Source organism: Pan troglodytes, chromosome 11 (assembly GCF_028858775.2).
Source record: "Pan troglodytes isolate AG18354 chromosome 11, NHGRI_mPanTro3-v2.0_pri, whole genome shotgun sequence".
In the NCBI taxonomy this organism is placed as follows: domain Eukaryota; kingdom Metazoa; phylum Chordata; class Mammalia; order Primates; family Hominidae; genus Pan; species Pan troglodytes.
The window spans coordinates 67,726,908-67,748,956 of NC_072409.2; the positions used below are offsets into that span (position 1 = coordinate 67,726,908).

Consider the following 22,049-nt stretch of genomic DNA (forward strand, 5'->3'; position numbering starts at 1 on the left):
CTCTTCTTTCAGAGTACAAGGTTCTCTGATAGGATCATAGTGAATCATTTTCTTTCAGTTATTTCATTTATTTAGTCATTTAAATATATATCAAGAGCCTAATCTATATGTCAGACACTATGCTAGGTTTTAGGGAACATAGCAATGATCAGAATGGATGTAGTTCTTGCCTATTGATGGATGTTATACTCTTATGGATAGGACAAATATAAAACTAAGAGCAATATATTGGAAATTTTTGATTAATGCTGTATGGGTCCAATCAGGAAAGAAAAACCACACAGTAATTTTGATAGGTATGTTTAATGTAATGAATTATTAACTGTAATGAGGGACTGTTTTGTTACTCCAAAGAGTAACTTTAAAGAATGTAACAAGAGGCCAAGCGCCATGGCTCATAGTTGTAATCGCAGAGGTTTTGGTGGCCGAGCGGGGAGGAACACTTGAGGTCAGGAGTTGGAGACCAGCCTGGACAACATAGTGAGACCTTGTCTCTACAAAAAATTACAAAATTAGTCAGGTTTGGTGACGTGTACCTATTGTCCCAGCTACTTGGCAGGCTGAGACTGGAGGATTGCTTGAGCCCAGGAAGTCAGGGCTGCAGTGAGCTATGATAGCAACTCCTACATTCCAGCCTAAGTGACAGAGTGAGATGCTGTCTCCAAAAATACATATATTTAAGAAGAGTAGTTATGAGGAATATAGAACTGAGACAGCGTTCCCTAGGAAGAGGTCTCTCTCTTCCCTGAGAATTGAAATCCACACTTTGTTGGAGAAGGAACCTCTGTGAGTCATTGAATGGCAGAAAAGCCATTCTCGTGTCTTTCTGGTAATCTGCTCTCTAAAACTTTCTGGAAATCCATCCTCTGAGGTAAAAAGGAAAAATATTCATGGGGCAATGTCTCACTGCCCTCGTTCTGCTGTGAAACCACCTGAGGAGGGTTCTAGGGGCAGAATACTGGCTTTTGAGTGCTGTTATGTGCACGTTATGCATTGTGTTGGAGAAAGGCACAGTATTACAGGATATTGCTAAATGAGTGTACTGGAACCAGGAAGCCAACTCTTTTCTCCTGCAGTGTCTCTCCTGTGTTCTTTATCTATTTCAGTGCTAGTTGGCAAAGGAAAATCATTTAAGCAACTCAGATCTCCTTTCACAGAGCAGACAAGTGGGTGAATTTGGAGCTGAGTGAGGAAACAATTCTATAATCAGCCCAAATGCTGTGAAAGAAATGAGAATGGATAGATGCCCCAATTTAGTCTTGGTGGTAGTGTCAGAGAAGATCTCTGAAAATTCAATATTAAGATCAGATATATATGTAGGATCCACACTGCTAAAGGGTATAAGAAAGAGCCTTCAAGGTGATGGTCCACTGTGAAGAGCTTAACTTAGCAAACAATTGGGTGAATTTGGAAGTTGTAGAAAGCTGAATTGGTTCTAATGTAATGAGTGAGGGGAGAGTGGAGGGATGTTAAAGATGCATACTCTTGATTATGCAAACATGAAAGTCATATTAAGCAGTTAGGATTTTGTTGTAAGTGCAATGGAAAATAGGGGAGAGACCCAATCAACCTAAGGTCAAAATAAAATACTCCCCACTCCCTTCCATTAAAAACAGCTTAGAGAAATCATTGTGTCCTGGCATCAAGAAAGGCTTTGTTGAAACTAAGGCTTGTGGTAGGACTTCCAAGGAGTACCAGAACTTAGATTTGTAGAAGCCAGAATACTTGAGGAATCCTTAGACTAGAGATGGAAATGAAGATAGAGAAATGCTTAACAGATAGTCTCTGGAGAATCTTGAATGTCAGATTGACCCTTCTGGATGCTTCTTGTTACTTTAGTAAAATCTTGCCATCTGTGTTTGAATCCAAATCATTTGGGGAAAAAGAATCAATAACTGTTTGAGTCAATTCTGCTCTTAAGTTTCAGGCTAATTGGATGGTCTTCAGAATTTTTGATGATCTGTCAGTCAGTTTTCAAACCTCTATCTCACCTCACCTTCCATCCTCATTTTAAGAGATTTCACTTGAATTTGCTTCTTATAGGCTATGGGAAATGCCAAGGTTTTTTCTTCCTCTCTCTGCTAGAGTCTTGCTTGGGCTACCTGTGCAAGGCCGTTGGAATCCCTTAAAGATGACACAGTTTTGATAACAGTTTCTCATATTTCAAGGAAGAGCTGTCCCAGATGTAATTTATTAGTGTTATTTTTATAAAGACTACTGGAGGCAGCGTAATTTGTGAAGAAAAGAGGTTTATTTGTTTCATGGTTCTACAGGCTGTACAAGAAGCATGACTCCAGCATCTGCTTTTGGTGAGGGTTTCAGAATGCTTCCACTCATGGCAGAAAGAGTTGGGGAGCCCACATGTGCAGAGATTACATGGCAAGAGAAAGGAAGGAGGTGCCAGGCTCTTTTAAACAACAAGCTCTAACTAAAAGAGCGAGAACTCACTCATTACCATGAGGACAACATCAAGCCATTTGTGAGGACTCTGCCCCCATGACCCAGACAGGTCTTATTAGGGTCCCACCTCCAGCATTAAAAATCAGGTGTCAGCATGAGTTTTGGAGGGGTAAAATACCAAACTGTAGCACAGGCTTAGGTTATTTATTTTCTATTTTAATTTAAATAGATATTTAAAACAGAAGGTATTTTAATTACTTTTAATTTATTCATTTTCTTTCTGTTGGCTTGTATATCAAACTGATTATGTGTTGGCACTTGACACTTGCTCAATGTCTGCTTTTAAGCTTTATAATTGTATATGTATTTTATTTGTAATTTTAAGTACATTAAAATTGTTGACATATTCTTTAATTTGAACATGTATTCTTTAATAATAAATTCTTAACTTTAAAGGTTATATTCAAATATACTGACCTGCCTTCATTTTGTGTGTGTGTGTGTGAAAAAATGTGCCTTTTTGTTTGAGTGTCAGATCTTTTTAAACTTTTTAAGTCAAATATCTTTCATTTACTCTAAATGATTTGATGGCTGCTCATATAATTTTTTCTTTAAGAAAGGGTTCACATCTCATAGAAAATAATTTGTTTAGATTTAAAAGCTGATGCTGATACTGGACTTAGGGACATAAAATAGATGAATTTGGTATACTAATCACATGCAAGTGAATGAATTAAATTTATTAGACTAAAAAACTCCAAGTGAATGAAGGACCTAGGGAATGGAAAACTCTCGTTTGTTGCCTTTTCTGGTTTGCATATGATTTTATTGAAGATGATTTGATAATCCAGGATTTTTTATATTCTCAGAATAATATTAAGATCAAGTGTTATTGTTCAGTATGGTAAATGTAGCTTATGAAGTTTATGAATTGAGAAGTATCTATGTAGATTCTAAGAGTTGTTGTGAGTAAATATTTTATGCCACTGAAACTTTTTTTTTGGTCTATATCTTCCCAATTTTACCCAAATTGAGTTTATAGGTTAAAAATTTTTTTTTGAAGAATCACTCCAATTTTGTACTCAGCTATATTTAAATAGGAGTACATGCATTGGCAGGTATTTTAAATTTTATATTGGAAGTATTTTGCTGAGGTCATTTTAAAATTAATACTAATTTTACATTAAGATTGTTTTATCAGTTCATATATTTAGTGATTCTGTATTTCTCGAGTAATTTGTGAAAAGTATTCATAGAAAAGATTTACATTTTTCCAGGTCTACTGTATATTATTGAAACACAGAAAGTTCTTGATCTCAAAATTAATTTGAAGGCTTCATATATTATCGTCCCACAAGATGGAATTTTTAGTCCTACATCAAATCTGCTTCTTTTGGACCTTGGTCATCTAAAGGTATATACTAATAATATTTGATTTATGATATAGCATTTGGGGTGTTTCTTTGTTTTAAATGTATTTTGTTTTTTAAACAGTTTGATTTATTGCTTTTTTCCCTAGATTTGTGGTAGATAAGTAAGATTTGAGAAATCTCCCTTTCTGTTAAATAAAGTGAAGTCTCAATTAGGTAGTTTTCCTACACTTACGAAAGCAAAATGATCAATTAAACTCTGCAGAGCAGGTTTGAATCTAAGATTGATTGACTGATTGATTGATTGATTGACTGATTGATTTGAGACAGAGTCTCACTCTGTCGCCCAGGCTGGAATACAGTACTGCGACCTTGGCTCACTGCAACCTCTGCCTCCTAGGTTCAAGTGATTCTCAGGCCTCAGCCTCCTGAGTATCTGGGATTACATGTGCCCGCCACCACGCCCACCTAATTTTTGTATTTTTAGTAGAGACGGAATTTCACTATGTTGCAGACTGGCCTCGAACGCCTGTACTAAAGTGATCCACTTGCATTGGCTTCCCTAAGTGCTGGGATTACTGGCGTGAGCCACCGCACCTGGCCCGAATCTAAGATTTATATTTGTAGTATTTGAGAGTTGTGCTTGAGAAGCTTATTTCTTTCTCAATTTAGACCTATTACTTGATTACTTAAAGTATATAGAATGATAGAGAATTGTGGAAACAATCAAATACGTCTTCATCTTTCTGAAATTTTTTGTGCATAAAACTATATATATATTGACATTTTAATATTTGTATTTAATAATTCTAAATTGAGAAATGGTCTTCTTCTGTTTACCTAAGTCATTTCCCTTTTTTTTCTTTCTTTTTTTTTTTGAGACAGAGTCTGGCTCTGTGGCCCAGGCTGGAGTGCAGTGGCACGATCTCGGCTCACTGCAAGCTCCGCCTCCTGGGTTCATGCCATTCTCCTGCCCCAGCCTCCCGAGTAGCTGGGACTCCAGGCCCCCGCCACCACGCCCGGCTAATTGTTTTTGTGATTTTTAGTAGAGACTGGGTTTCACCATGTTAGCCAGGATGGTCTCGATCTCCTGACCTAGTGATCTGCCCACCTCGGCCTCCCAAAGTGCTGGGATTACAGGCATGAGCCACCATGCCTGACCCTTTTTTTCTAATTTTATACTTTTTTCTTACCAAATTTTCAGTAGAGAATACATTTTTTTGGCGGTATTCTAGATCTGTGCTCTTCACTATAGTACCCACTTCCCAGCCACATGGGGTTATTTAAATTAATTAGAATTAAAATTAATTCAGTTTCTTAGTCATATTAGCCACATTTAAGAGTTTAATAGTCAGAAGTGGCTAGTGGCTACTGTATTTTTTGTTTTTGTTTTTGTTTTTGAGACATAGTCTCACTCTATTGTCCAGGCTGGAGTGCGGTGGCGTGATTTCAGCTCAATGCAACCTCTGCCTCCCGAGTTCAAGTGATTCTTCTGCCTCAGCCTCCCAGGTAGCTGGGATTTCAGGCGTGTGCCATCAAGCCCAGACAGTTTTTGTATTTTTAGTAGAGATGGGGTTTCACCATGTTGGTCAGGCTGGTCTTGAGCCCCTGACCTCAAGTTATCTGCTGGCATTGACCTCCCAAAGTGTTGGGATTACAGGTGTGAGCCACCGCGCCTGGCCTGTATTTGATAGCATTGATATAGAACATTTCCATTATTGTAGAAGTTCTACTGGACAGCGTTGCTGTAAATCATTAAATGTAGAGGAATATCTATCACAATTTAAAGAACCAAGAGAGGTGGATAATATTAGAATGCTTTTGCTGGCCACTTAACAAAAATACGTGCCTGTCCTTGATACTGACATCTTCCCTTATCCTATTTTTAAAAATTCTGCATTTGTTAATTGTGTAAACGCCCACTGGGTATATATTTATAATAAAATTTATACAGCTTATTATTCATATTTGAATTTTATTCAGTTGTTTCAAGGGCAGTGTGGTATAATAGAGCATAAGGTTAGGAGTAAGGATATCTAATTTTGTGACTTTAGGCAATTTGCTTAACCTGTTACCTAAAATTTATTACTTTTCAAACAGAGATAATCTTTTTTTGAGTGTTTACTTCACATGAGCTATATAGAGGGAAAAAAAGTTAAAAAATGTATGTGTACACACATGTATTTTTATGAGTAAGATCTTTATGTACTATTGTGGAGTCATCTCCAGGATGTTTAAGTGAAAAAAGTAATGCGCACAGTATGCCAATAAAGGAGAGATACAAATATAACTTGCCTGGAGTTGCATAAATGGCAGAGTTGGAACTAAAATTCAGCTATCATATTTAATTCTGGACTCTTTTACTTCTTATTGTACAGCCATGTCAGTATTTGTCATCATGCCATAGAAACATTTTATAAGCTAAATTTGTATCTTGATCTTGCTCTTAATGAGAAGGCCTCTTATCACATTAAAAAAATTTGTAGACATATTATTCTTCAGGACCATCTTGGTTTCTTTTAATGCAAGTAAATGGGAAATATATCCTAATATGTAAAAATTTACTTTATCGCTCTCCTTATTATTATATATCTCATGGATGAGGACCTTTCTAATAGCCTTATTATGTATGCTTACTTGTGAATTTATCCTCTCCTATTAACATTTTATAAGTCTAAAAATTAAACACTTTATACTTAAATTTTGAAGTATTTTGCATAGTCTAAACTATTAAAATTAACTTGAAGGTGACGAGTAAAAGTCGTTCTGAATTACCAGATGTGAAACAAGGTGAGGCCAATCTTAAAGAGATAATGGATAGAGCTTATGATTCGTTTGATATTCAACTTACAAGTGTACAACTGCTTTACAGTAGAGTTGGTGAGTATAAAATGCATTATTTGTTGATTGATTTTGTTGAAGTGATTAATTAGGTTTTTAGACACTTTGAAGACCTTCCTCTTAAATGTGTTAGAACTTCTATATTTTTGAATTAGAAATGATAGTAAATATTGTCTAGCTGTTCTTACCAGGAGCAGTCTTGCCCCCCCAAGAGACATTTGTCAATATCTGGAGACATCTTTGGTTGTCACAGGTAGAGCATGAGTGGCACTCCTAGCATCTAGTGGGTAAAGGTGAGGGATACTACTAAGCATCCTACGATGTTCAGGCCAGTCCCTCATAATAAATATCAGTAGTGCTGAGGTCGAGAAATCCTGATCTATACCAATGTTTTCCAGCCTTTGACCAAAGTTGGCCCATATTGAAAATGATATTGGTATTACTACACAGTTGGATAACCAGAAGACATTGCTCAGGGCCAGAAGTAAGCAGCCTAGGGGCTCTGACAGTCATCGACAGCCATACAAAGACAAGGGTCACTCTCCTAGACATACTTGTATCTCATTCACTGTGGTATACCAGTCAGGAGTCTGATTTAGAGCTAGTTTTGAAGATGAAGTCAAAGCCAGAAATTCACTTGACAAGAGCCATTTAAGTAGTTAGGGAGAGACCCCAGACTCATTCAGCTTTCTTTTCGTTCTGTCATACTGCTTTTGAATCCCTAGAGTGTTAGTGAACATGCAGATAATTCAGTAAAATTTGATCTGTTGAAGAGATCCATATGTAGAGATCTAAGTGTTTGTGTGCAGTCAGATTTTAATTACCTGAGCTAACCAATAAAAGGAGAAACAATGAGAATCCAAAGTAGTTGTTATCAAAATTGTTAATTTGTATAGGACTGAAACATTTTATTTCTTCAATTATGTTTGCTTCAGGATAGTGAACGTAGTTTGTATTTTTATCATATTCTAATTGTGGTGGAGGAAACCCAAAGGTATAGTGGGTGGCAGAAGTACGTTATTTTCAGAATTCCACAAATTCTTTTTCAGGGAATAAATTTACTGGGTTTGGTTTTCCTTGACTGGGATTTTATCTGACTCATAGAATTATTATGTTCAAATGAGATAGTATATATGAAAATGCATTATATGACTGAGATCCCATTAATCTTGTTATGAATTTTTAAAGTTATTTCTTTGTGATTATACCTATTTCAGAAAATCTGAACAACTGAGAAACCAAAAAGATAAACCTTTATGTTACTGCTTAGGCAGGAACACTATTGATATTTTGTTGCACATCCTTTTAGTATGTTTTTCAGTGTGTGTACCTGTGAATATATGGGATGTGCTTGTTTGGTGTTTATATTGGAGGTATTTGTGAATGTATTTTTTTACATGATTTATATAGTTTTATATCCAGGTATTTTTTCTTTTACCAGTAATATTTTGGTCACTTGAACTCATGGTTTTTATTGTCTATATTATGCTATATGGCTATGGTCTCAGTTATTTAACCATTCCCTTATGGAACATTTAGGCTCGTAACTCTGCAGTGATTGTTGCCAATCAACAACATCCAAGTAGACTTGGATGTGAATTTCAGTTTTATCACTAGCAGATTGATCATAGGCAAGTTATAAATTCCTTTGAGTCTCAGTTTTCTAAAGTGGGATTATTACACAGAATTTTGAGAATTAACATTTAAACATTACCTAGAAGAGTAGAAATTATAAATCTTGAATAAATGGTAGCTTTTATTAGTTACTGTTAAAGAACCTCACTTTTTACTACCTTTTGCATTATTGCTTTACTGCCATGTTGCTTTTTTGGGTAAGGTATGTGGTTGGTGTAGTGATTGTCAGTGGATGCGCAGTAGATTTGATAACCTACTGATTGTATGTACCTGAGAATGTGACATTAAGATTACCTAGATGTGGGGAAATTTCCTCATATAATGGAATGTGTGACTATGAAGTATTAATAGTTATTTTAGGTTTTGTGTGTTATAGTTACGTTAAATATGAACTATTTTCTGTACTTAGGTGATAATTGGAGAGAAGCACGAAAACTCAGTGTATCTACCCAGCATATTTTGGTACCCATGCACTTCAATTTGGAACTGTCTAAGGCCATGGTTTTCATGGATGTAAGGATGCCCAAGTATGTACTGTTTGTTTCATGTGACTATGGATTTTCTGGGTAATTCTGTAGCTAGGGAAATACCATACTTAACTGACTCTTCCTTGTGTGTGTGGTAAAATGTATATAACTGACTCTTCCTTGTGTGTGTGGTAAAATGTATATAAAATTTACCATTTTGATAATTTTTAAGAGTATAGTTCATTGTCATTAGGTTCACGCATGTTGTTATGCAACCATTACCACCATTCATTTCCAGAACTGTTTCTCTTCCAAACTGAAACTCTATACTCAATTAAACAATAACACCCCATTTCACCCTGCACCCAGCCCCTGACAACAACCATTATATCTTCTGTCTTTATGAATTTGACTATTTTAGGTGCCTCATATAAGTGAAATCATAGAAAATCAGATTTTGTGTGCCTGGGTTTCTTCACTTAGCATAATGTCTTCAAGATTCATCCATGTTGGAGCATATGTCAGAATTTCATGTATTTTTAAGGCTGATTAATATTCCTTATATGTTGTATATACTATGTTTTTATTTATTCATCCTTCAATGAACATTTGTGTTGTTAATGCTGTTTGGCTGTTGTAATAATGCTGCTGTGTACAAATATCTGCTTAAGTCCCTGATTTCAGTACTTTTGGGTGTATACTCAGAAGTAGAATTGCTGGATCATATTATAGTTCAGTGTTTAAGTTTTAGAGGAGTGCTGTGCTGTTTTTTATAGCAGTTACACCATTTTACTTTCCTACCAGCACAAGGGTTTCAATTTCTTCACTGCCTCTACAACACTTGGTATTTTCTGTTTTTTTATTTTAATAGTCATCCTAATAGGTGTGAAGTGATGTCATTTTTCTAATGCTTAGTGATGTTGAACATCTGTTCTTGTGTTTGTTGACCATTCATGTATTTATTTGGAGAAATACATATTCAAGATCTTTGCCCATCTTTTAATCTGGTTATTTATTTTTTTCTGTTTTTTGAGATGGAGTCTCCCTCTGTCACCCAGGCTGGAGTGCAGTGGCATGATCTTGGCTCACTGCTACCTCCACCTCCTGGGTTCAAGTGATTCTCCTGCCTCAGCCTCCTGAGTAGCTGGGACTACAAGCGCATGCCACCACGCCCAGCTAATTTTTTGGGTTTTTGGTAGGGATGGGATTTCACCGTGTTAGCCAGGGTGGGCTTGATCTCCTGACCTTGTGATCCACCCGCCTCAGCCTCCCAAAGTGCTGGGATTACAGGCATGAGCTGCCGCACCCGGCTGAGTTGTGAGAGTTTTAAAATATATTTTGGATATTAACTCTTTATCAGATATATGATTTGCAAATATTTTTTCTCACTCTGGGTTTCCTTATCACTCTGTTGATTGTGGCCTTTGATGTCTAAAAGTTTAAAATTTTTATTGTCCAGTTTATCTTAGGTGCCTATGCTTTTGGTGTCATATCCAAGAAATTATTACAAAATCCAATGTCATAAAGCTTTTCTTCTTTGTTTACCTTAAAGAGTTTTATAGTTTTAGCTTCTTTTATTTAGATCTTTGATCCATTTGAGTTAATTTTTGTATGTGACATATAGGATAAGGACCGGCCTTTATTCTTTTTTTTTTTTTTTTTTTTTTGAGACAGAGTCTCGCTGTCGCCCAGGCTGGAGTGCAGTGGCATGATCTCGGCTCACTGCAGGCTCTGCCCCCCAGGGTTCACACCATTCTCCTGCCTCAGCCTCCCGAGTAGCTGGGACTACAGGCGCCCACCACCACGCCCGGCTAATTTTTTGTATTTTTAGTAGAGATGGGGTTTCACCGTGCTAGCCAGGATGGTCTTGATCTCCTGACCTCGTGATCCGCCCGCCTCGGTCTCCCAAAGTGCTGGGATTACAGGCGTGAGCCACTGCTCCCGGCCTTATTCTTTTGCATGCAAATATCTCATTTTCTCTATACAATTTGTTGAAAAGACTGTCCTTTTCTCATTGAATGGCCTTGGTACCCTAGTTGAAAATCATTTATCCATATATGCAAGAGCTTATTTTTGGGCTTTCTGTTTTATTCCATTGGTCTCTATGTCTTTATTTTCCTGTACCACACTATTTAGATTACTGTAGCTTTATAGGAAGTTTTGAAATCAGGAGATGTGAGTTATTTAACTTTGTTCTTTTTCAAGATTGTCTTGGCTATTCGGGATCCTTTGGTATTCCATATGAATCTTAGGATGTTTTCTTTTCTTGTAAAAAATGTTATAGAGATTCTGACAAAGAGTGTATCAAATCTGTAGATCCCTTTGAATAGTATTGACATCTTAATAATATTGACTGTTACAGTCCATGAACATGGAATATCTTTCTATTTATTTGTGTCTTTGATTTCAGCAGCATTTTCTAGGTCTCAGTACTAAAGTCTGTTGCCTCATTTCTTAAGTTTATTCTTTGTGATGCTATTGTAAATGAATTTAAAAATTTTGGGGGGATTGTTTATTGTTAGTATATGGGAACTTAACTGATTTTTATATCCTGCAACTTGTGAATTTGTTTACAATTCTAAGTTTTAGGATTCTAAAGTTCTAACAGATTTAAGATTTTCCACATATAAGATCCTATCATCTGTGTACGGAGCTAATTTTTTTCCCTTTCTGATATGTGTGCCTTTTATTTCTCTTTCTTGCCTAATTGGTCTGTCTAGAATTTTTTAGCACTCTCTCGAATAGAAGTAGTTTAGGTTGGCATCCTCACCTTAATCCTGAGCCCAGAGGAAAAGCTTTCAGTATTTCACCATCGAGTATGATGTCAGCTGTGGGGTTTTTATGGATGACCTTTATTATGTTGAGGTAGTTTCCTTCTGTTCCTAGTTTGCTAACTTTTTATTATGAAAACGTGTTGAATTTTTTCAAATCCTCTCTGTGCTTTGAGATGATCATGTGATCATGTGAAAAATGATCAAGATGATTTTTTTCCTTCATTCTGTTAATGGGGTATGTTACCTTAATTGCTCTCTATATATTAAATCATATTTCTTGAGTCCAGCAAAAAATCCTTTTATTCCAGGAATAAATCCTCTTATTCTAGGAATAAATTCCAAGAGTAAATGATATATAAACCATTTAATGGGCTATTGATTTAGGTTTGCTTGTGCTTTTGGGTTTTGCATTAATATTTTTCAGATATATTGGACTACAGATTTCTTCTAGTATCTTTGTCTGGCTTTGGTATCAGGGTAATGCTGTCTTTATAGAATGGATTAGAAAGTATTCCTGCCTCTTCAGTTTTTGATTGTTTGGTAGAATTCACTATTGAAGCGATCAGATCGTGGGAGGTTTTCTTTATTGGGAGGTTTTTGATTACTGATTCAGTCTCCATAGTAGTTTATCCAGATTTTGTTTCTTCATAATTCAGTGTTGGTAGATTTGTGTTTCTTGGAATTTGTTTCATTTAGGTTATCCATTTGTTGGTGTAAAATTGTTTGTAATTGTCTCTCTCTTAACAACCCTTTTTATTTTGTAAAATGAGTAGTAATGTTACCACTTTCATTTCTGATTTAAATTGAGTCTTTTCTGTTTTTTTCTCAGTCTAACTAAAGGTTTTCAATCTCGATCATTTTGAAGAACCAACTCACATTTTTGTTGATTTTTTTCTCTATTGTTTTTCTATATTTTATTTATTTCTTCTTTCATCTTTGTTATTTTTTTATTTCGGCTAGCTTTAGGTTTAGTTTGCTGTTCTTTTTCTAGTTCCTTAAGGTGTAAAGTTAGGCTATTGATTTTAGGTCTTTCTTCTTTATTAATGTAGGTGTTTACAGCTATAAAGTCCCCTTTTGGCAGACTTTTGCTGCATCCTATGAATTTTGGTATGTTGTATTTTCATTTTCATTTGTCTTGAGTTATTTTCTAATTTCCCTTGTGATTTCTTTGATCTCATTGCTTGTTTAACCATCTGTTTTTAAATTTCTATACACTTGTGACTTCTACACTTTTTCCTTCTACTCTTGCATTCTAGACTCATTTCATCATTATTGGAAAAGATACTTCTTATGATTTCACTTTTTTAACATTTTTTGACGCTTGTTTTTTTACCTGACGTATAATCTGTCCTGGAGAATGTTTCATATGCACTTGAGAAAAATGTCTATTTTGCTGGATGGAGTGTTCTATATATGTCATTTTAGTCCAGTTGGTCAATTTTATTGGTCCAGTCCCCTGTTTCCTTATTAATCTACTGCCTGGTGTTTCTATTCAGTATTGACAGAGAGATATTGAAGTCTCCTATTATTATCAAGGAACTGTCTGTTTCTTCTTCTTAATTGTGTCAGTGCTTGCTTTATATATTTTTGAACTCTGATGTTTGGCACATATATGTTTATAATTGTTATGTCTTCTTGGTGAAGTTATACTTTCATTATCATTATGTAATGTCCTTCTTTATTGCTTGTAACAGTTTTTGATTTGCAGTCTATTTTGGCTGTTTTTGTTACAGGCATCCCTGCTCTCTTTTGGTGATTATTTGCATGGAATGTCTTTCTTCATTTTTTTTTTCACTTTTAACCTGTGTGTTTTCTATGAGTTAACGTGATCTCTTGTAGACAGTATGTAGTTGCATCCTGTTTTTTAATCCATTTTGTCACTTGAAGTTTTTAATTGAGAAAAAATATATTTACATTTAAAGTAAATACAGATGGGGAGGACTTACTTTTGTCATATTGTTATTTGCTTTCTGTATGTCTTACAGCTTTTTTGATCCCTCATTTCCTCCTTTAATGGTGCCCTTTGTGTTCAGTGGATTTTTGTGTGTGACATGCTTTGATTCCTCTCTCATTTCCAGTTTTGTATATTCTACAAGTATTTTCTTTGCGGTTACCATAGAGATTGTGTATAATATCCTCAAGTTATAACAGTCTATTTATTTATTATTTCTTTATTTTTTTAGACAGGGTCTTGTTCTGTCACCTAGGCTAGAGAACAGTGTTGTGGTTGTAGCTCACTGCAGCATTGAACTCCTGTGCTCAAGTGATCCTCCTGCCTTGTCCTCCTGAGTAGCTGGGACTACAGGCACACGTCACTACACTCAGCTAATTTTTAAATTTTTTTGTAGAGATGGGTCTTGCTATGTTGCCCAGGCTATAACAGCCTATTTAAGATTGAGGCAGGTTGCATAGTCTTATACCTGTAATCCCAGCACTTTGAGAGGCCGAGGTGGTAGGATTGCTTGAGGCAAGGAGTTTGAGACCAGCCTGGCCAATGTAGTAAGACCCTGTCTCTACAATAAGTAAATAAATAATTAAATAAAATTAGCTGGGCATAATGGTGCATGCCTATAGTCCTAGCTACTTGGGAAATTAAGGTGGGAGGATAGCTTGAGCCTAGGAGGTTGAGGCTATGGTGGGTTATGATTATGTCACTGCACTCCAGCTTGGGTGACAAAAATTTTAAAAAGTGAAAAATAAAACTGATACCAAGTTAGCTTCAATTGCGTGCAAAAACTCTACTTGTTTCCTGTTTTGCCCCCTCCAGTGTATCTTATTGATGTCCCAGATTATATTTTTATGTATTCTATACCCATTAACAAAGAATTGTAATTATTTCTTATGCATTTGTCTTTTAACTTATGTAGAAAATAAATAGAGTTATAAACCAAAATTCTAATAACATTTGCTTTATACTCATCCATGTATTTACATTTACTGGGATTATTATATTTCATTGTTAGCTGAAGCTATGTGCCTGAGATCCTAAGTAGAGAAGTCTGTTGAACTAGACTGGGCCATTTAGATTATTTATTTCTAAATAGTTTTAGACTGTAGGTAGTCATTTAACTTCTTCCTTGTAACAGCACTTTTTTTCTCCCTTACAAATATTCAGACCTCAGGCACAGATCTATTTTAAAATTTAACCAAAGGCTTTTCTCATCTAACATCTACCAAACACTTCCAGGAGAGTTGCTACTAGCAAGGCAACATGAGAAGGCTTCATGCCTAGTTAAAGTGTACTAGGAAGAATAGAGGGAATTAGAGAGACTCTGGCCTTTTCCTATATGGTACATGGGGTGGACATTGTTTTTAATACTTATTATACTTAACATGTAAAAGGGAGAGACCCACACCCTTTTTTGTTGACCTTTACCTCATAGTGACTCTATCTACTAACAAATATTGTCCAGGGGCCTAAATCTTACTCTCCTAGATTTTATTTTCTTAGAAAATCAAAGCATGCACTGAGAGTCTTGAGGCAGAGGAATGGCTAGAATTTGGTTTAAGAGACAGAAGGAAAGAAAACCATGCTACGCATTCCCTTGTTTTTTTTCAAATCCAGCTTTAGATATGGTTCAATTTAAAGAGAAAAGGCTTAATTCTTTTCATTTCTCCCAAATTATGTCTGCTGCTTGTTTACTCTTTTCTACTGTTTCTTGTAAAGTTTTTCATTCTGTGATAAAGATTAAAGATCTATGCGATTTCTTGTTGTAAGCATATGACTAAGAATTGATTTTTTTTAGCATAGTTTAAGTACTTTTCTTCTTGGTAAGTATGCTATAATCTTGGAAGTTACAGGGTACCAGAAAAAGTAGGTGATATTTCTCTGAGGGAAGAAAAGGGCAGCTTTTATCTTGGTTTGGACTTGCTCTGTCAGTATATGCTTAGGAAGAATTTATGTCTTGTGATGCAGGGAATATGTACAGCATAGCAGGAATTAAAATAGCTGATTATAATATATCTATAATAATGTAATAAATATATATATTGATAATGGTTATAGATTCGGACCAGCTTATAGGTTAGTATAGTTAAAATACTCACAGGGCAGAAATGACAATGACTTAACTTAGAAAGATGAAATCTTAGAAGTTATTTGGTTTCTATTTTATAATATTGTGAGCAGTATAAAGTGGATATGATATGTCAAATCCTGAAACTCCACAGGTGTCAGGAACATTCCCTTGAAAGTTGAGCTGCATTAAGTTGAAGGCAAATAAAAGGATGCTTGCTATTTGGTAGATACTGTTTTGGTACCCAGCATCTTTAGACTGCGCAACTTGCAGATTTTTCAAGAAAGTGAAAAAAAGTTTAAGTGCATTAAGAGAACCGATTCATAATGTTTAACAAGGTTAAACTACTACTACGCTTGTGATTAATTACAAATATTTAAGGTATTGGAAATAAAAGAAAGCTTGTAATTTTCTGTAGGACTCCAGTACATTTTTAGAAAGATAACGTAAGTAATCAGTGTGCGTACGTGGAAAAAGTAATTTTTAGGGAAAATGCAGGGATAAAAATGGGGAGTGAAAACTTTCTCTCTCTCTCTGATAGTGAAAACTAACTTTCTGTCTCTCTCAAAGGAGACTGTCAAGGCAATTAAAAGAATAATAAAGCACTCTGATGTGGTTTTGCTCAATGATCTTTGATATATAGTCTCATGAGCAGGCTATTTGCACTGCCAAACCTTAATTTTCTCATAGGAACCATGTACATATAGGAACTTAAATAGAGAGCAAAAATAGGTTGTCTGCCTCATAGATTGTGAGGACTGTTTACAATAATGCATGTAAAGTGCTTTCCTCAGTGCCTGTCACATGAGAAACACTTGATTAGTAGTAATTGTCAATTGTATATAGCAAACAGTAGAAGGACATTACATGAAATAAGAACATAAACCTCTGAAAAATAATGAGTTTAGCCCATCTAATGAAACTGGTTAATACGGTAAGACGGGAATTGGAATAGAGATTTTTAGTGTTTAAAATCACATTTGATTCAGATAATTTGAGAACAGTCTTTTTAATTAGTGCACTTAAATCAGAATAATTCCTTTATAATTACTTATTTTTATCTTTTCAAAACAGATTCAAGATTTATGGAAAGTTACCTCTTATTTCTTTACGAATCTCAGATAAAAAACTACAAGGGATTATGGAATTGATTGAAAGCATTCCAAAACCTGAACCAGTAACTGAAGTATCTGCCCCTGTCAAATCATTCCAGGTAATGTTACTTTCAAAATTAATATAAGCATGAATTAAGAAAGTCCACAAATAGTGTTTCAAACAATCACAGGAATTTTATATAAGACAATTTGCAATTTGTTTTGAATAGACATTAAGAAAATTACTTTTTTTTTTTTTTTTTTTTGAGATAGAGTCTCGCTCTGTCACCAGGCTGGAGTGCAGTGGCGTGATCTCTGCTCACTGCAAGCTCCGCCTCCCAGGTTCACGCCATTCTCCTGCCTCAGCTTCCCGAGTATCTGGGACTACAGGCGCCTGCCACCACGCCTGGCTAATTTTTTGTATTTTTAGCAGAGACGGGGTTTCACCGTGTTAGCCAGGATGGTCTCGGTCTCCTGGTCTCGTGATCTGCCCGCCTCGGCCTCCCAAAGTGCTGGGCTTACAGACGTGAGCCACCACGCCCAGCCAGAAAATTACATGTTGAGAGAGAAATTGAAATGGTAAAAAGTATAAATAGTTAAGAAAGATATAAAATAATAAATCTACCTTTCTAATTTCTGCAGCCTCCAATCCCTCTCCTGAGCAATAACACTGTTAACTACTGCTTCTCTAGTTTTTAAAAAAAATTTATGGCATATGCTAGTACACACATGCACAAGAACATGCATGTGTGTGTGTATGTAGTATGTGTGTGTATACATACATGTATATATTCATTTTTTTTTTTGAAACAGAGCCTATCTCTGTCACCCAAGCTGGAGTGCAGTGGCGCAATCTCGGCTCACTGCAACCTCTGCCTCCTGGGTTCAAGCAGTTCTCTGCCTCAGCCTCCTGAGTGGCTGGGATTACAGGCGCCCGCCACCACGCCCAGCTAATTTTTTTTTGCATTTTTAGTAGAGACAGGGTTTCACCATCTTGGCCAGGCTGGTCTTGAACTCCTGACCTTGTGATCCACCCGCCTCGGCCTTCCAAAGTGCTGGGATTACAGGCGTGAGCCACCGTGCCCGGCCTGTATTCTTTTATTTTTAAAATTAAATGAAATCATTATACACACTATTCTGAATCTGTATTATTTTCACCATTATTATCATATATGCCTTAGATAAATTTTTATGTTAGCACATACAGATCTACCTCATTTGTTTATGGTGATATAGTATTTCATTTTCTGCATATACCATCTTTTGCTTAATATATCTCCTTTTGATGGATATTCGCATTGTGAGTGTTTACAGTTATGAAAAATACTGCTTTGAACTTCCTCATATATATACATATATATGTGTGTATATATATATTTGCTTATACTTTTATTCATAGGATAAATTCCTAGAAATGGAATTGTTGAGTAAAAGAGGATGTGAATTTTAAATTTTGATTATTTTGCCAAAAAAAAAAAAAATTTTTTTTTTTTTTGGGACGAAGTCTCCCTCTTTTGCTCGGGCTGGAGTACAGTGGCACAACCTTGGCTCACTGCAACCTCCGTCTCCCAGGTTCAAGCGGTTGTCCCATCTCAGCCTCCCAAGTAGCTGGGACTACAAGTGCGTGCCACTACACTTAGCTGATTTTTGTATTTTTAGCCGAGATGGAGTTTCACCATGTTGGCCAGGCTGGTCTTAAAATCCTGACCTCAAGTGATCTGCCTGCACTGGGCTCCCAAGTACTGGGATTACAGGCGTGAGCCACTGTGCCCAGCCCAAATTTGCTTAACTTATAGTTTGCTAACAGTGAATGAATATCTTTCTCTGCTTTCATTACTGAGTATTAGCAAATGTTAAAATTTTATTCGAAGTGAAAAAATGTCATCTTCTGGTTTTGATATGCTTTTTTAAATAAGTAGAACATACTTTCCTAAGTTTACTATTTTAATTTCTGTTTTTGGAAACTGCTGTTCATGTCTTTTTTCTATTGGGTTATGGTTGTCTAATTAAGAAACTAACCTGCTTGTCATTTAAAATTACTGTTTTTTCCTCATTTTATTGTTTGGTTGTTTGATTTTTATCTCATATGTAAATTTATTTTTGCCAGGCAGAAGCGTTTTATTTTTTACATAGTCAGTTTTTTTTTCCTTCATGATTTCTGGACTTTGTATTATGTGACTTTTCCCTTTCCAAGAGAATTTCAGAAAGAAAAAAAATATATTCACATTTCACTCCATTTTTGGGGGTAACAGGGGGTTCTTTACTCATGTTTAAATGCTTTTCTTTTGAAGTAGTTTCAAACTTGAAACATTCCAAAAATAGTGTAAAGAAGGTTTTTTTTAATTATTATATTTTAAGTTCTGGGATACATGTGCAGAACATGCAGGTTTGTTACATAGGTATACACGTGCCATGGTGGTTTGCTGCACCCATCAACCCGTCATCTACATTAGGTATTTCTCCTAAAGCTATCCCTCCCCTAGCCCCCGACCCCTCGACAGGCCCCAGTGTGTGATGTTCCCCTCCCTGTGTTCATGTGTTCTCCTTGTTCAACTCCCACTTATGAGTGAGAACATGCAGTGTTTGGTTTTATGTTCCTGTGTTAGTTTGCTGAGAATGATGGTTTCCAGCTTCGTCCATGTCCTTGCAAAGGACATGAACTCATCCTTTTTTATGGCTGCATAGTATTCCATGGTATATATGTGCAGCATTTTCTTTATCCAGTCTATCATTGATGGGCATTTGGGTTGGTTCTAAGTCTTTGCTATTGTGAACAGTGCTGCATTGAACATACATGTGCATGTGTCTTTATAGTAGGATGATTTATAATCCTCTGGGTATGTACCCAGTAATGGGATTGCTGGGTCAAATGGTATTTCTGGTTCTAGATCCTTGAGGAATTGCCACACTGTCTTCCACAATGCTGGAACTAATTTACACTCCCACCAACAGTGTAAAAGTGTTCCTGTTTTGCAACATCCTCTCTAGCATCTGTTGTTTCCCAACTTTTTTTTTTTTTTTTTTTTTTTGAGACGGAGGCTCGCTTTGTCGCTCAGCCTGGAGTGCAGTGGTGCGATCTTGGCTCACTGCAAGCTCCACCTCCTGGGTTCACGCCATTCTCCTGCCTCAGCCTCCCGAGTAGCTGGGACTACAGGTGCCCACGACCACGCCCAGCTAATTTTTTTGTATTTTTAGTAGAGACGGGGTTTCACCATTTTAGCCAGGATGGTCTCAATCTCCTGACCTCGTGATCTGCCTGCCTCTGCCTCCCAAAGTGCTGGGATTACAGGTGTGAGCCACTGAGCCCGGCCCCTTTTCCCAACTTTTTAATGACCGACATTCTAACTGTCATGAGATGGTATCTCGTTGTTTTGATTTGCATTTCTCTAATAACCAGTGATGATGAGCTTTTTTTCATATGTTTGTTGGCCGCATAAATGTCTTCTTTTGAGAAGTGTCTGTTCATATCCTTTGCCTACTTTTTGATGGGGTTGTTGGTTTCTTACTAGTAAATTTTTTTCAGTTCTTTGTAGATTCTGGATATTAGCCCTTTGTCAGATGGATAGATTGCAAAAATTTTCTCCCATTCTTTAGGTTGCCTGCTCACTCTGATGATAGTTTCTTTTGCTGTGCGGAAGCTCATTAGTTTAATTAGATCCCATTTGTCAATTTTGGCTTTTGTTGCCATTGCTTTTGGTGTTTTAGTCATTTAGTCTTTGCCCATTCCTGTATCCTGAATGGTATTGCCTAGGTTTCCTTCTAGAGTTTTTATGGTTTTAGGTCTTACATTTAAGTCTTTAATCCATCTTGAATTAATTTTTGTATAAGGTCTAAGGAAGTGGTCCAGTTTCAGTTTTCTGCATATGGCTAGCCAGTTTTCCCAACACCATTTATTAAATAGGGAATCTTTCCCCCATTGCTTGTTTTTGTCAGATTTGTCTTTAAATAGGGAATCTTTCCCCCATTGCTTGTTTTTGTCAGCTTGTCAAAGATCAGATGGTTCTAGATGTGTGGTGTTATTTCTGAGGCCCCTGTTCTGTTCCATTGGTCTGTATCTCTGTTTTGGTACCAGTACCATTGCTGTTTTGGTTACCGTAGGCTCGTAGTATAGTTTGAAGTCAGGTAGCGTGATGCCTCCAGCTTTGTTCTTTTTGCTTAGGATTGTCTTGGCTATACGGGCTCTTTTTTGGTTCCATATGAACTTTAAAGTAGTTTTTTCGAATTCTGTGAAGAAAGTCAATGATAACTTAATGGGGATAGCCTTGAATCTATAAATTACCTTGGGCAGTATGGCCATTTTCACAATATTGATTCTTCCTATCAGTGAGCATGGAATGTCTTTCCATTTGTTTGTGTCCTCTCTTATTTCTTTGAGCAGTGGTTTGTAGTTCTCCTTGAAGAGGTCCTTCACATCCCTTGTAAGTTGGATTCCTAGGTTATTTTATTCTCTTTGAAGCAATTGTGAATGGGAGTTCACTGATTATTTGGCTCTCTGTTTGTCTGTTATTGGTGTATAGGAATGCTTGTGATTTTTGCAGATTGATTTTGTATCCTGAGACCTTGCTGAAGTTGCTTATGAGCTTAAGGAGATTTTGGGCTGAGGCATTGGGGTTTTCTAAATATACAGTCATGTCATCTGCAAAGAGAGACGATTTGATTTCCTTTCTTCCTATTTGAATACCCTTTATTTCTTTCTCTTGCCTGATTTCCCTGGCCAGAACTTCCAATACTATGTTGAATAGGAGTGGTGAGAGAGGGCATTCTTGTCTTGTGCCAGTTTTCAAAGGGAATGCTTCCAGTTTTTCATTCAGTATGATATTGTTTGTTGCTTTGTCATAAATAGCTGTTAGTATTTTGAGATACATTCCATCAATACCTAGTTTATTGAGAGTTTTTAGCATGAAGGGTGTTGAATTTTATCGAAGGCCTTTTCCGCATCTATTGAGGTAATCATGTGGTTTTTGTCACTGGTTCAGTTTATGTGATGGATTACGTTTATTGATTTGCATATGTTGAGCCAGCCTTGCATCTCAGAGATGAAGCCAACTTGATCGTGATGGATAAGCTTTTTGATGTGCTGCTGGATTTGGTTTGCCAGTAGTTTATTGAGGATTTTCACATTGATGTTCATCAGGGATATTAGCCTGAAATTCTCTTTTTTGTGTGTGTCTCTGCCAGGTTTTGGTAGCAGGATGAGGCTGGCTTCATAAAATGAGTTAGGGAGAAGTCCCTCTTTTTCTATTGTTTGGGATAGTTTCAGAAGGACTGGTACCAGCTCCTCTTTGTGCCTGTGGTAGAATTCGGCTTTGAATCTATCTGGTCGTGGGCTTTTTTTGGTTGATAGGCTATTAATTACTGCCTCAATTTCGGAACTTGTTATTGGTCTATTCAGGGATTCGACTTCTTCCTGATTTAGTCTTGAGAGGGTGTATGTGTCCAGGAATTTATCCAT

At 36.4% G+C, this 22,049-nt stretch overlaps 1 protein-coding gene across 16 annotated transcripts in view; it reads left to right on the forward strand.

Annotated features, from left to right (window-relative positions):
- VPS13A (vacuolar protein sorting 13 homolog A) overlaps positions 1–22,049 on the forward strand; it is a 239,659-nt gene that overhangs the window by 66,342 nt on the left and 151,268 nt on the right. For all 16 annotated transcript variants that reach the window (XR_010148689.1, XR_010148692.1, XR_010148694.1 and 13 more), the window contains 4 exons: positions 3,678–3,814; positions 6,518–6,650; positions 8,656–8,773; positions 16,578–16,716. Coding sequence is in view for 10 of the 16 variants with exons in the window: in XM_016960977.3 (XP_016816466.1) it covers positions 3,678–3,814; positions 6,518–6,650; positions 8,656–8,773; positions 16,578–16,716 (527 nt within the window). In the remaining 6 variants the exon portion in view is untranslated. The remainder of the gene's footprint in view (positions 1–3,677; positions 3,815–6,517; positions 6,651–8,655; positions 8,774–16,577; positions 16,717–22,049) is intronic.